A 14,978-nucleotide genomic window follows, 5' to 3' on the forward strand; every position below is an offset into this window, starting at 1 on the left:
TTACTATTTATGGTAAAAATGAAGTGTGACTCTTAATTGAGGACAAACAGAAATGGAAAAATGTGACTCTTAATCGGGGACGGAGGGAGTAAGATATAAGAGAATTCCAGGGATGTGCGTTCACAGTTATGGTTATACAAGTTCCAACTACAATACCCTAGCACAGTTTATACTTTGATAGAACGACTCACACTAGTTATGCCCATGCGGTACAAGCGTAGATTACTAACACTAGGGTTGTCAATCCTAAATTTGTAACTCCTAAAAGCTCCTAAGACCCTTGAAAAGTCTCCACTTTCAATTAACAGTGCCGTTTTAAGGGAAGCTAATTTTAGTGTCTATTAAGTGGATCTAACTTGCCAACCTCCTCTCACGATTATGTAGCAAGTTATTTTAAATCTTCATCGAATGTGCCACTTAAACATGAAGCATTATGGAACAACTTAAGGAAGAAACGAAGTAAAAACAAAATGGATATTAAATAGAAAAAGGAATTGTATAACCAAAGTCGTTACTAACACATCTGTAATATCCTATGAATTTAGTTACACATGATAGAATAATCTAAAAACATAGTATAAAGGGAAAACAAAGTAAACATAAGAACTAACGCGATAAAACCCAAAGGTAGAATCCTCGTAGTCTTGATCTTCACTTGAATTCGTCTCCAACCCCTTGCACAACGAAGAACCCTCTCAATTTATGCTCTAGAATTATGAGGCAAAAAATGTGTGTTGAATGAAGAGGTTTGAGGGGGTACTTATAGGGAATGGTTCGAATCCTATTGGTAGAAGGAAAAAGGTGGCTAATTTTGGTAAAATCTGAAGAGAAAATAGGTCAACTCGTGCACCGCGTTTTCATAGCAGACCGCTGCACCTTGACCAGCGGTCCCTGTGCGTTGTCCGTAGCTTCTGCCCATTAGGATAAGGGTCGCTGCAAATTAGTCCAGTGGCTTCGGGAGCTTCTCGAACGGTCGCTGGGCGTCTTCAGATTTGTAGCACAACTTTCTCCGGAGCTTGCCGCTATAGGTGTAGCAGTCGCTAGGGTCCAGCGGTCGTTACGCGTGGTGCAGCGGACCGCTGGACGGCTTGAACGCTCCAAACTTCCATCTTCGACTTTTTCCTATCTTTTTAGCTTAAATATGCACAATTCTCACAAAACATGTCAAAATACCAAAGTAGATCAAATATGCAAAATATAGACATGAATTGCGATTTAGACATTGAAAATAGACACAAACTGTCTACCTTTTACTAAGCTTCTTTTACTATTTGAAGAAACAAGAGATTTTGGGTTTTCGAAAATAAAAAATTGTAAAGAACGTAAAAAAATACTCCCTCCGTCCATCATTGAAACAATTTGCCATTTTAGTTTATCCACGGTTTATAGAACCATTTGCTTTATTCCACTTTTAGTATGTGGACCTCACATTCCACCAACTTTTTATACTCACAATTCAATATAAAACTAATATTTTAAATAAGTCATACACCCCACTCACTTTCTCCCTTTACTTTTCCTTACAAAGTCAAACAATTTTCTAAAACTCGTGCCGAGTCAAAATGACTCTTTAAATGGCGTACGGAGGGAGTATGACCTATTTTTATGAAATATAGAAAGTGTTTTTTTGCGAGTCACGCAAAGAGAATATAAAGTAAGAGGAAAGAAGAATAGAGATAATGTTATTTCTGTTTTATGCTCCATCCGTCCCACAAAAGATGTCACACTTTCTTTTTTAGTTTGTCCCACAAAAGATGTCACATTTCCCTTTTTGAAAAAAGTTCTCTCTCACATGAATATAAAAATTATATATGCTCTCTCCATTTAATACACAAAATAAAACCTTCTAAAATCCCGTGCCGTCTCACAAGTGTGACATCTTTTGTGGGACGAAGAAAGTATATTTTACTCCCTCTGTCCGATGATACGTTTTCCTTTTTAGTTTGTCACAACTAAGATAACATATTTCTTTTTTGAAAACTTTATCTCTCTAATTAATACACTCAGCCACTTTTTTTTTTCTTTCCAATTAAATACATTAATTAATAATTTCTAAAATTTCGTATCGACCAAGAAATATGTATCTTAGCCGAGATGGAGGTACTCTTTTTACTGGTATAACTGAGAAAACGTTCATTAAAAAATGATAATGATAATTTTAAATAAGATTGAAGGCTGCATTTCACACTCCAAAGACGACAGTTCACTTCACTTCCTTTACCAAAAAAAAGCACACACACCGTAAAGTAGAAAAAGCACAGCAACCTTCTTCCAATCTACGCAAAATCTAATCTCGTTTCGCTTCTGCGCCTTGTCTGAAAGAAAGGGAAAAGTTAAAAGACGGCTGAAGAAAGAATTCAGCTCTCTCAATTTCGCAATCGAATTAAAAATGGCAATGAAGAGTGAATCAGGCACTCCGCCGCCGAGGATCGGGAAGATCGGGCCGTACACGGTGTTCATGACGCCTCCCGCCACGCCGAATGCAGAGCCCAAGCGGGAATCTCCACCTCCGGTTCACTTCCAAGCTCCCTCGCCGCCGCCAGTGATGGCTCCGCCTGCCCAATTCTATAAACAAAACCCTTCTTCTTTCACTTTCTTTTGGGACGCTCTAGCCAAGCTTCAAACTGGTACTACTCTCATTTTAACCCTTTCATTTTAAGTTTATCAGGATTAATCAAATAAATTTATCAGGATTAATCAAAATGCAAACTCTAAATATTGTACAAATGACAAAATAACATAAATAAAAAATATCAATATTACGGTTGACGCTGTGTTGACAATGTACTTTTTACTAGACATCAAAAACTGTATTTTTTCTTGGACATCAAAATCTTGAAATTTTACAATGTGCTACACTGTATCAGACATCAAAATCTTGAAATTTTACAATGGATTTACACTGTGTCGAGGAGTTTAGAATTTGTACATATATAGAGTTTGTATTTTATTACTACCCCACAAATATGTAGGTGTCAAATGTGCATTGTAACTTTAACGATTTTATTTTAGTTTGATTTGATTTGATGTATATATGCAGCGCATGCGAGTTTGGACGAGCATGTTGCACACTGGTTTGGCTTGAATCAGTCAAAATATCAGTGGGCATTGGATGATTACTATGAAAGCAATGGAAAGGTAAATTTTCATGGCTACTACTACCATATTTTGTTTTGTTATTGGCAAGTTTAGTTACTTTTGGAATTTTTGGGTGTTTTCCTTCCTGCAACTATCCCTCTGGTTAAATTTGCATTTCATCAATAGGGGGAAAGTTTAGATTTTTATCCTTGTCAAGGTTGAAAGTTTAGTTCTTTGTGGAAGAATGGGTTGAATTGATTTGGATTGGGTAAGCTGGTTATGTTCGCAGGGGCGGGCATTACTGAGAGATTACAAGGAAGAAATCAGGATGAACTCATTTTGTTCCCGTTGGGGTAAGAGGCGACTACGCTTTAGCTGCTGGAGACAGAGTGCACTTTGAAGATAATATTATAGGAAAACATAGCTTATTTGCATAATTTGGTGAAAATTATTCTTTTCAAGCTAATGGTGTAGAAGATTAAGAGGGTGTAATATAGGCTTATTAAAATTTATGTGCCTACTTGTCATTCTTTTAAAAATGTTCGAGTTATTGTTGAGGATAGACGGTTTAGTGATGTTGCGGAATTTTGAATACTACATGTATGAGTAAGAGGTTGCTCAGACTGTAGGTTTTCTTTTTGACCTGATCTCCTCCAATCTCTTCTTGGAATGAACTTTAGTTCTGATACGATCCCACATCGGTTTCACACGAAAGTGTGGAATAGCATATAATAGGGTGTCAACCCTTTACCTTTGACCATGGTTTTGGGTTAAGTTAGGGCTTCCTATCTTATATGCTTATCAAGTTCCTTGTATCTTCTTCAAAAGAAGAACTTATGGTGAGAATAAGAAAAAGAAGATGGAAATATGTTTGATTCTTTTGGGCTACCAATTTGGGACAATATTTGGTCTATTAGTATTATCTAACTGAAAAAACTCACGTTGGGCTGGTGGAGGATCATGTCTGGTCCTCTCTGCTATGAATCCCCTCGATAATTTCCTTAACGTATTGCCAACAATCCAAGAAACTTGAGACCTCCTCATTACATTCCTTACCCTATTTCTAACAATCCAAAAAACCTTCTATCATCTATATCTACATCTAGGAGTGTTAGTTGTCATTATGGGAGATTAGCTGGCTCTCTACAGGCTCCTTGTCCATGGAGCTGCCCCGATTGTGTTTGCTCACTCGTATCTTGTGAGAAAGTGTAGGTTGGTCGGTTCAGGTCCGATGTTAGTTGCATGTAGCAAGGCATTTTCAGTATGTTTCTAGAGAGTTTTCTTTGTGGTTTAAGAATAAACTGCAAACTCAAACACATTCAACGAAAAATCTTACCCTTTGTCACATGACGTTGATTGCAGAATCAGAACGAGGAAAAACCACAGGTTAAACCGAGCAAAACACAGAATGTGTGATGCGCCAACAAGCAGGTAAGATTTTCATTAATTTTCTCCCTGAGCTTGTACTGTACTAAACTTGCCCCCCTGATCTTGGAATTCTGTTTTTGCAGCCAAGTTGGACAAATATTTCATTTCTAAATTGAATGAAATTTGGGATACCAAATTACTGATTGGTCACAGATTTTGTGGGAAATATTCTGGCCATGTGTACTACTACTACTACTAGTGTCTCTATTTAACTGTTTATTGCTCATGATCTAGCAACCTATCTGTGTGATACTACTTTGTTGTTGCTATTTCGTTAGTCTGCAGAGGAAACAAAACTTTTTATAGCTGTTTCTATTAATTTATGTTGTAAAACTAATAATATTTGGCACATTTGTAATACCAAGTGCCTACTTTTTTGTTCAGTTAGTACCTTTCATTTGTTCATGAGTTTGTTATAGATGAAATGGTGATCTGCTACAGTCAGCAATTACTATAATTCAATGTGATAAGTTTGTTTATTAATTTGAATCTCATCTGTTGTAAGTATTTTCTTGGTTTGGTACTACTATTTACGCTAAAATCTATACATTGCCTTGCGACATCAATTTCTGAGTTTTAGCCTAAAGTAGGAGTGTGACGTTCGATACAACCTGATCAATCATAAACAAGACGCTTCTTTAAGTATACTCTTATTTTGTTATGTTCTCACTTTAATTATTAAATATCTTTTTCTAAAATGTGTGCTTAAAAAAGCATCTCGGTGGGACAAAGAGAGTAACTTTCAAACTTTGCCTGTAGTTATCTTAAAAATGATCAATGTGCAAGTTCAACATTTTTGTTACTTGCACCGTGATAATTTGAATTTTAGGTCTAGTTTTGAAGACTAGGTTTTTACATCTTTTGATCTCTTACGCTTCCTTCGTCGCATGTAAATAAACACTTTGGGGATGGTACAAGTTTTATTTCGTAATCAGTAACGTACGGAAAAAAAAAGAATATAGTAGAAATAGTATTCGGGGATGATAGAGCCCACATTATTATATATGCCACTCTTTAATATTTTGGCCACTATTTTCTTCGGTTAAAAGTTGTATGCATGGATATATAAATTTAAAGCATAAAGGCAAAAGTTACAGAAAGCACTTCAGGGAAAAATTTGTTTCACACCATTTTCTACATTATAAGTATTTTATGTGCAAAAACTCATAAAAGCCAATCACTAGGAAATTTGAAAGACTAAAAGATTACAATGTAAAGCATGTGGAGGGAGGGGCCTTTTTTGCATAAAAGATTAGGGGAGAAAATAGACTAGTTTAAAACATTGGATTAATTATATCACATGTAAGAATGATTAGCTTAGAAGTAAATGTCCCCTCTCATAATTACAGTTCAAAGTTCAAACTATTCGATTTAAACATTAATTGTCCGTTTGAAGATAATAATGATGATTGTGATCTGCCTTCCAAATCAACCAACCCCATGTTTGTATGTCTCCTCCTTTAGAAATTTATAAAGCAGACAAAGAACCAGTCCTCAAACATCTCTTCAATTTAAAAACTACTACCTCTGTCCAATAAAAAAAGTCTTATTTTGGTATGTTTTTCTCTCTTAGGAGATGAGCCTCATTCTCGACTATCAATAGTCCGATCACTTTTTCTTTCTACATCTCTCCTACTTTACCAATTTTGCATTGAAACCCGTGCCAAAGCCAAATACAATCCTTACTAAAAGGTGAAATCTCACTACAAGAGTTTCACATATATCTTGCTCTTTAGCTATGCAGAAATCACTACTTAGATCTTCAAAACATCACCTCTCTCTACATTCATCTTACAGGCTTCCATTTTTGGACTAGAGTGAATTTACTACTTAGACTCAAAACTCCATTTTGAATTTTAGTGTACCATTGGAGAGGATCTAACTACATCGAGTTTCTTATCCTATGTTGACAGCTCAACGCATATAACAACAAACTTAACTATCGAGACGCAAAAATTAGATTATTTGTACATGTAAACTGTCACGATTTACAGAAACACAAACACAATGGATACAGAAGAGAACAGCGAAGCAACGAAGAACAGAGAGGTATATCTGTACATTGTTATGGAGTGGCAAAACATAGCTAGACAGGAGGTATATTAGCAAAGGAGAAACCTTTATAACCTTTGTACGCATAGTATGCAATCCGTGTATAGTAGAATCCAGGAAGGAATAAAATTCCACCTAGTATGGCGAATAAAGTCCCTGCAGACATAGATCAACAACGAGCCAGTGGATAAGGGAACATGGTGAAATTGAGCAAAGAAAACAAAATATAGATCAGGGAGTTGGACTATATAGTCTCTCCATCAATGAGGATTAAGTCGAGAGACAAAGGGGTTAGCAGAAGACAGAAAACGATAAAAGCAGCTACACCAATCGTCAATTGATTGAAATGGAGATAGATAAACATGAATTTTGCTCAACAGGTACATATTAATCATAACATCAACATAAGCAGCTTCTAATCTTATGATACAAAGTCCAACCAACGACTTTATAGCCCCGTACACTAGATCAAACCTAGACGAGTTTCAAGATTCTGTCGTTGACATTTCCACGCAAGGAAGAGATCACAAATTCACAATACCACTCTGAACTCATATAGTCATATTGTAAACAGCCTCAAATTTCCCACATTCAAATCTCTTGCAAAGGGAAAAGACTAACAATGAGCTGATATATCAGTAATTATGGGAAGCGTTTCCCATATTGTAATCTATTGAACTCTATTATTAAGCCAGCCACAAAACATATCACTAGTACTCCCTCCGTAGCTAAGTCGTATTCCTTTTTGGGTTGTCCCCTGTAGCGGAGTCATTTCATTTTCGGCAAAACATATCACCTTTATTTTCTCTTACTTTACCCTCTCTTCATTTCTCTAACTTTTTCCTTTCCTACTTTATCCTCCCTTTACTAAGTTAACGAAATATTCGTGTCGAAAAGAAATGTCTCTACTAAAAGGGACAAAGGGAGTATTATTTTTTTTCTATTTGTTCAAATCAATTTGATTAATTGAACAATCATGCATTTTGATCATATGCCATAACCATAAGAGAGCAACACCACTCCAAGCTCTAAGAAATTAGAGCATAACAAAATGCTAAAACATGGATTGAAAGAGTAAGTAGTTAATTTGAACTAGCATACGACTCTTAAAACCCAACATTTTTCTGAATCGAGCTCACAATGAATCAAACTGATAAAACAAAAAACCCTAGAAAAAAAGGGGAAAGACAGTTAGGAAGGGTAAATAGAGAGATTACCGTGAGCGCGGTCGCCGCCGACTTCATTGACGGCCATGAGGGAGCCTAGGACGATTCCGAGCAAGCCGAAGATGAGGAGGGACAGGGCGAGGGCGATCTCCTTGATGGGAGGCTTGTTATTGAAACTGTATGAGGATTCCATCATGATGTCCTCGTCGGAAATCGAGAACGCGTGGTCGACATATGCCATTCTAGAGATTGCTTTTTTTATCTTTCTTTTTCTTCACAACTTGATTCGATTGGAAAAGTGAGGAGAAAGGAGATGCTAAGCTTGATTGAGGAGAAGCGAGCTGTTACTCGGAAAGGAATGAATTAACAGTATCGAACAACTGCTTTTGCGCTGCTTCTTTCAATCATACGTTTTGTTAGTTGCAGTTTTTCAAGTACTAGTGCATAATTTCATATGGAGTAATAATACGCGAAATATAAATGTATAAAATCACGCGCTGCCCAAAAAATGAGTCTATCTTCCTAGGGACGGAAGGAGTAATATATACATATTATCGATAAATAAGTAAGAAATTCGTCCTAACATTGAAAGTCTTAACTAAGCATTTGCCATCATTTTGAATATTTAAAAATTTTGGACAAGATTTTGAATATATATTAGAGTAATGGTCAATTTTGATTTTAAATATATGACCAAAATACGAATTTGGTACAAAACATTACCCTTTTGAAAAATAGGTGGCTAACAAATGAAATCCTCGTCAGAATGGTCCTTTTTTGACTGTTACGTCAAAAAACTAACCGTCATGTCATTGTGCAATTAACGTTGATCGTTAATTTTCTGACAGAACCGTGAGAAAAGGACTACTCCGACAACATTTCATTTGTTATTGACCCAAATTTCAAAAAAATGAATATTTTGAATCAAATTCGGTTATTAAACCAATGATATCCACCAGCAGACATAGTGACTATTTCTCATGTCAATATGCAGGTACGAGACAATTGGCACAAGAATTTTATGCTGCTTCATATTCAAAGACATGAATCAATATTAAAATATACGTAGTAAATATATTTTATAAAGATTAAATTAACCTGTAGCAGAAATACTTATTGTCATTAATTTGGTACAAAGTTGTAAAATCTGTTCTATTAAAAAAATTAGAAGTCTTATTCAAGAGACAAATAAACGTGTCCAAAAGACATACTTCCTCCATCCTGTTTTAGCAGTTCCATTGATTTTTCTGCCTTCTTTTTGTAAAAATGATAAAAAATAGTTAAAGAGGAGAAATGATAAATTAAGAGAAAGAATAATATAGAGAAGAGTCTTATCTAGATTATTGTCTCTTTTACTTTAACATTTCTCCACCTTAACTATTTTTTATCATTTTTACAAAGAGAGGGCAGAAAAGTCAATGAGACTGCTAAAGCGGGACGGAGGGAGTACTACTTTTGAATATATTAAACTTAAAAAATACTCTGTATGTCTTAAATCATTATAGTAATTACATTACCTGAAAATTAAAATTAGTCAGTTCAAAATTTAAAAATAAAATTGTAATGATTTATTTATTCAATTAATTAATGAAATTATAGTGTTTATTTTTAATTTTTTTTTATAAAATTTATACGTGGGACAAGAGTACCAACAACAAATTATAAGAAGAATACCAAGAATAGTTACCATTGGAATTTATTGCTTTACGTGGTCTAAAATTTATGAAATCTTATTATATATTAGTCTTTATTTATGTACTATAGTAAGTTGACACTTTTATTTAATACAGTCAAAGATTACTATATATCCACAAAATGATCATTTCATTATTAGAAATTTAGAATGGATTTATAACATTTTTTTCAGTTAGTCTTACCCAAATAAATACAGCTACTGAACGAGTTCAAATCACCAACAAAAACACCACAAAAAAAATACACTACAAAAAAAAAATGGCTACTTCAAAAATGTTCCAGATTCTCAGTCACATTTTTACACTACTTTTCAGCATTAATTCTAGCAGCAAACCCTATCTACAATGTTCTTTCCTACGGTGCAAAAGCCGACGGAAAATTCGACTGCGCCAAGGCCTTTCAAGCTGCTTGGGGCGCCGCTTGCGCCTCTGCCTCTCCGGCCACCATATATGTGCTACGGGGAAGGTACATTTTGGGAAATGCACATTTCGAAGGAAGCACGTGCAAAAATAATGCCATAACCATACAGATTGACGGGACTCTTTCAGCCCCATACAGATTGACGGGACTCTTTTATTGTAAGTCATGCATGAACTAAATGATTACTTAATGATTCTGATGCGATATTAATATCCTGCATCGAGATTATGCATGACAACCCGTATGAGTTTTATATACTCCCCCGTCTCATTCAAGATGACCACTTTTTCTTTTTTGTTTGTCCCAATTAAGATGGCCATTTTTCAATTTTGGACATAACCCCCTCTCTCCTCTCTCCTCATTAAAGTATTCATCTATCTTTTTTTCTTTTCTACTTTATTCCACCTAACAACACTTCCTAAAATCTCGTGCCAATCAAGAATGTGGCCATCTTGAGTGAGACGGAGGGAGTATCTCTATTGATAGGTTAGTCTCTCCTAACACTTCCTAACACTTCCTAAACTTAATGAACTATCTCTATTGATAGGTTAGTCTCTCCTAATAGGCTACTGTCGTACGTCTGTCATTAAATGAAGTGCTCGATGTGCTTGAAACCCTACTAAGATTATTTTTCAAATATAATTATAGATGTTACAATTTCGTTCAAATTTATACATACATTATTGTGTAAAAGTATCTATTCGTATGAAGCCCCTAAAATATATTTTTTCAAAGAAAATTAGACATGTACTAATCCTTTTTCCGGTGTTATTTTCTTTCTTGACCAGTCACTGGCATTCCTCAATTCGAACAACACAAGCATCAACGGATTAACCTCCATAAACAGCCAAATGTTCCACATTGTCATCCACGGCTGCCGCGACATAAAACTCCAAAACATCAAAATCTCTGCGCCCGAAGAAAGCCCCAACACCGACGGAATTCACATTGGACTGTCGTCGGGAGTTTCTGTCACCAACTCCCGCATTGCCACCGGGGACGACTGCATCTCCATGAGTCCCGGAACCTCCAACGTGTTTGTTCAAAACGTCGCATGCGGCCCGGGCCACGGTATAAGGTACCACCATGACTATAAATCCTTTCTTGAATCATCAATATTTGATGAACATAGTTATAATCATCAAATTTTTTATTTTTATGCAGCATTGGAAGTCTAGGGTGGGTTTTGAATGAAGCAGGAGTGGAAAATGTGACGGTGAAATCGTGTGTTTTGAGTGGGACCCAAAATGGTGTGAGAATCAAGACATGGGCAAGGCCTAGCAATGGATTTGTTAGAAATGTTCATTATGAGGATCACACTATGGTTAATGTTATGAACCCTATTATCATTGACCAGAATTACTGCCCCAGCAATAAAAATTGTCCCAATCAGGTATACATATATCATTGATCAAGGTTTTTTTAGTCTATTTCCTTAAAATGATTTCGAACAATTTCATATAATCTCGACAAAATATTGATACTTTATTAAACATATTTTCTCATAGTCAAGTAGGTATATATGTTAGTAGTATTGTATTTTTTTATAGTCGAATTGGTATGTACTATATTATTAATTTTTATAGTGGAATTGGTATTTACATAAAGGTACATAAAGTCATACTAATAACATATTTTAGTATTTCTGTTTGTATCCTTTTATAATTTCAGTACCTCCTAATCCTCAAAACTTTGATTGTAGTCGTCGGGTGTGAAGATTAGCGGTGTGACATATAAAGATATACATGGAACATCGGCGACGGAAACTGGAGTGACCTTGAAGTGTAGTAAAGCGGAGCCGTGCACCGGCATTAAATTGGATAAAGTAATGCTAAACTACAAGAATAAAGCGGTTGCTACTGTATGTGGAAACACCGTTCAGACAATGGATGGAGTAATCAAGCCACTGAAATGCCTTTCATAAGTAGTACTATCTTATTTTTTTAGAGATAAGTTAGAGTTATTACTTATGGTATCACAAGTGTTTATGTACTTTTTTCATAAGCCAAAAGAAAAAAAAAAAGAGAAGACGAAAACATAGTCGTAGTATGTAAGGATGGCGGGATAGTAGTGATTCTGTACTAAAATGGCATCACTACAGTCGTCCGATATTTTTTTTATAGACAAATGAATAGAAATTCGAAAGAGCGTTTGATAGTGTAGGCTTTAATTCACTGTCGTGTCCGATTCATTTGGAAATTTAAGTATGTAATTGTTGGATATTATATGTATGTGTGCTCACTTCCGCCGCCATTTTTGTATGTCGTAGTTCCGGTGTCTTCGATCTCTTCTAGTATTAACCAAGGCCAAAAGATTAAGTTAGGAATGAGTTTAATTATAAACTTGTTAAGTACATTAGATAAATAAAAAAAACTTTTATAGCCTGAACCCCATACATTTGGGCTCGGTCATTTACCATGATTAATATTTGAGACTAAATATTTTAAGTTCAGGTTCGAATATGGAGTTTATTAAATGCACCATAAGTCCAAGTCTATGAGTTTGTATTTTTCTGTCACTATAAACAAAAAAAACAAACCGTTAAAGACATTTTCTAAAGCAATTAAAGACGCTAATTTGTGATTCTAAATATATTAACAACGTTTCAAAAAACGTCCTTATTGTTAATGTTCCAAATAAAATTAGAGGACGCAAATGGAAGCGTCCTAAAAAAGCAAAAGATTAAGTCAATTTGTCCTTCAATTAGGAACAATTTCTTTTGCTTCTTAAATTGTTGTTATTTTAAAAAAAATTGTGTCCCTAAAAGATACTATCTCCGTCTCACAATAAGAGTCGCATTTTGCCAATTCAGTCCATCCCATAATAAGAGTCATATTTCACTTTTACCATAAATGGTAAATAGGTCCCAATATTCCATTAACTCACTTCACTATCATTTTTATTATAATACCAATAGTGTAAAAAAGTGAGCTTCATATTCCACTAATTTTTCCAATCCACTGTTCTTGCATTTCTTAAAACCTCATGTCCACAATAAATGTGACTTTTATTATAAGACTATGATTTAAGTATAATAATAAAAATTAAATCTTGAATGGAAAAGAGAGTTGACTGAGATTTAGTGCTATTTAGAGCATCCGCAGCCCAGCTTCACGCCATCTCCATCTCGTGTCTAGAATTTCTCGCCGGTTGGAGAAATTTTCGATCCAACTCGCCACGCGCACCCACCCGCCCGCCTCATGTGGCGTGCTCTCATTGGGGCGTGACACCCACTCGCCGCTCTGCCAGTGGGCGTTTTTATTTTAGCCGACAATTTTTTTTTTTAAAACCGAAAAAATCTGTTTTAATTTAAAAAATTTAAAATCCAATATTTAAAAAAAGTAGCCGTTAGTTACCATTTAGTTACCTTTTTTTCCAAATTCTATTTTCTTTCTTCCACTCTTTTATTTCTAGAATTTAAATTATGCATTTTAATTATTAGGACTTAATTATGTATTTTTAAATTTTTGGGAATTTAATTTGTAATTTTTGAGTATTTTAATTAATGTTTTGTAATTGAAGAAATGAAAAGTTAAGAGATGAGATGGTTTGGAGATGGAGTGTATTGAAGAAATGAAAAGTTAAGAGATGAGATGGTTTGGAGATGGAGTGTTGTAAGTGCTATCTCTAGATGAAGAGATGGACTGAAAAGTGTTGTGAGATCCATGAATAGTGCAGAAATGAGAGATGAATTGTAGATAGAATGGAGATGGATGTTAAAAAGATGATATCTTTGTTATCTATTCTCTTCAAACTAATACGTTTAAATGTACGTATTCTTGTTCAATTGTGACTGTAGAATTTGTTTTAGCTGAGTATATTAGTTAGGAGTTTCACATAGTAAAATTTGGGAGCTGATGCTAATTTGTGAAATTGAACTTATTTGGTTGAAATCAGACTTTCCATCTTGTTTAACGTGTGTATGTTATAAAATCCGTATATAAAAGGATACAGGGACCAACCCCGAATCTCCGGGTGGCGAAGCAGACAAATGATGAGAGCTATGGTTTTAATGATTCTGAATATGAGAATGGTTCTATTCCTACTTTTTCATTAATCATGAATGGAGTTTATGTGGAATGTGTTGTTTCAAGCTCTTCTTCATCTCTACTTCTCTTCCTTCTTCTCATCTACTCTCCTCTTATACTTATCTACCTTGCATCTATTTTCCGTATTTTTGGTAATATTATACTTCATCTAATAGAGAGGGTATTCACAAATATAGTAACAAAATTAAACAAAGGAAACATGTATTATTAAGCATTTAAAGAGAGAATTATTAGAGAACCTAGCAAAGACCAGTCAAAGGATCTTGCTAAGGTTGAATATAGTGTTCAGCTGCATGAGTTGGATGGAGTTGATGGTCACGTGAGAATGGCTGTAGCACGAGAGGTGGTCGGATCAGTACAAGTGCCAGCTAGCATACATAAGGAATCCGCTGCTCAATCAACAAACAAGAATGAAGACCACAAAGATTCTTGGAGAGACGTGGCAATGAGAGGAGTTGTGAAGAAGAAAGATTAGTGTTTCAGTTATGTTTAAAGTTCTGTAATCGCATTGTACAATGGATTAGGAATGAATTCTAGATCCTTCTTAGTCTAGCTATATAATCAGTTTGTATTGCAGATACATCTCAATCAATGAAACATTGAATTTCACAATATGCTATTAATCGAAATCCTTTATTCAACTTTCTTCTTCACAAGTTCTCTTGTTTCTTTTCGTGGTATCAGAGCATGATCCTGTCTCTCCTACCTATTATATTTGCTTTTGTGTTTTACCTAAAAAAATGGCAGAATCAAATGATACAAATGCCTCATTTCCTCTATCTGCATTACTTCTTTTCTCTCGAATACCACCCATCTCAGTGAAGCTCACTGAAGGGAATTTTTTGATATGGCAACATGTGGATGTTGCAGTGTGTGGCAATGGCCTCCAGATGGAGAACAGATATTGTACATTCTTGGAGGTTTAGGGCAGGATTATGATCCTGCCGCATGTGCTGTGACCTCCAGATTCGAGCCTTGGTCAATTGGGGATGTCAGTTCCTTCCTGCTCCGTTTTGAATCTAGAATGGAAACAACAAGGGCTCACTCTCCACTAGTGTTGAGGGATCTTATCATTCTCTCAATTTGTTGC

The 14,978-nt window shown here is 35.3% G+C and overlaps 3 protein-coding genes across 4 annotated transcripts; 2 read left to right on the plus strand and 1 right to left on the minus strand.

Moving 5' to 3' along the window:
- The first annotated feature begins 2,182 nt into the window (after positions 1-2,182).
- Positions 2,183-4,889, plus strand: LOC125190482 (uncharacterized). Of its 2 annotated transcripts, XM_048087804.2 has the most exons (5): positions 2,183-2,627; positions 3,041-3,138; positions 3,368-3,431; positions 4,441-4,509; positions 4,590-4,889. In XM_048087804.2, the coding sequence occupies exons 1-4, from the start codon at positions 2,390-2,392 to the stop codon at positions 4,467-4,469; spliced, it is 429 nt and encodes a 142-aa protein (XP_047943761.1). In that variant the 5' UTR covers positions 2,183-2,389; the 3' UTR covers positions 4,470-4,509; positions 4,590-4,889. The 2 variants fall into 2 exon arrangements, with proteins under 2 accessions (XP_047943761.1, XP_047943762.1); XM_048087805.2 differs by lacking the exon at positions 3,368-3,431 and having other exon boundaries at positions 2,184-2,627.
- A 1,539-nt stretch (positions 4,890-6,428) lies between these two features.
- LOC125190484 (uncharacterized) lies at positions 6,429-8,158 on the minus strand. The gene is made up of 2 exons (XM_048087806.2): positions 7,776-8,158; positions 6,429-6,714 (listed from the first exon to the last, which is right to left on the minus strand). Exons 1-2 carry the CDS (start codon positions 7,963-7,965, stop codon positions 6,593-6,595), a joined length of 312 nt encoding a protein of 103 aa, XP_047943763.1. The 5' UTR covers positions 7,966-8,158; the 3' UTR covers positions 6,429-6,592.
- A 1,519-nt stretch (positions 8,159-9,677) lies between these two features.
- LOC125189589 (polygalacturonase-like) lies at positions 9,678-11,763 on the plus strand. The gene is made up of 4 exons (XM_048086852.1): positions 9,678-9,884; positions 10,628-10,917; positions 11,004-11,232; positions 11,542-11,763. The coding sequence occupies exons 1-4, from the start codon at positions 9,678-9,680 to the stop codon at positions 11,761-11,763; spliced, it is 948 nt and encodes a 315-aa protein (XP_047942809.1).
- The last annotated feature ends 3,215 nt before the right edge of the window (positions 11,764-14,978 follow it).

Source organism: Salvia hispanica, chromosome 5 (assembly GCF_029641045.1).
Source record: "Salvia hispanica isolate PSC_SH4W2 chromosome 5, Shi_PSC_v1, whole genome shotgun sequence".
Classification (NCBI taxonomy): Eukaryota; Viridiplantae; Streptophyta; class Magnoliopsida; order Lamiales; family Lamiaceae; genus Salvia; species Salvia hispanica.

What these genes read in the sequence shown, in the direction of transcription:
- LOC125190482 (XM_048087804.2), top strand. Translation starts at nt 2,390, where the DNA reads ATGGCAATGAAGAGTGAATCAGGCACTCCGCCGCCGAGGATCGGGAAG. An exon ending in ACTATGAAAGCAATGGAAAG is followed by an intron (nt 3,139 to 3,367) that starts GTAAATTTTCAT and finishes TTATGTTCGCAG; the next exon opens with GGGCGGGCATTACTGAGAGA. An exon ending in CTCATTTTGTTCCCGTTGGG is followed by an intron (nt 3,432 to 4,440) that starts GTAAGAGGCGAC and finishes CGTTGATTGCAG; the next exon opens with AATCAGAACGAGGAAAAACC.
- LOC125190484 (XM_048087806.2), bottom strand. Translation starts at nt 7,965, where the DNA reads ATGGCATATGTCGACCACGCGTTCTCGATTTCCGACGAGGACATCATG. An exon ending in CGGCGGCGACCGCGCTCACG is followed by an intron (nt 6,715 to 7,775) that starts GTAATCTCTCTA and finishes CTATGTCTGCAG; the next exon opens with GGACTTTATTCGCCATACTA.
- LOC125189589 (XM_048086852.1), top strand. Translation starts at nt 9,678, where the DNA reads ATGGCTACTTCAAAAATGTTCCAGATTCTCAGTCACATTTTTACACTA. An exon ending in ATATATGTGCTACGGGGAAG is followed by an intron (nt 9,885 to 10,627) that starts GTACATTTTGGG and finishes TTTCTTGACCAG; the next exon opens with TCACTGGCATTCCTCAATTC. An exon ending in ATAAAAATTGTCCCAATCAG is followed by an intron (nt 11,233 to 11,541) that starts GTATACATATAT and finishes CTTTGATTGTAG; the next exon opens with TCGTCGGGTGTGAAGATTAG.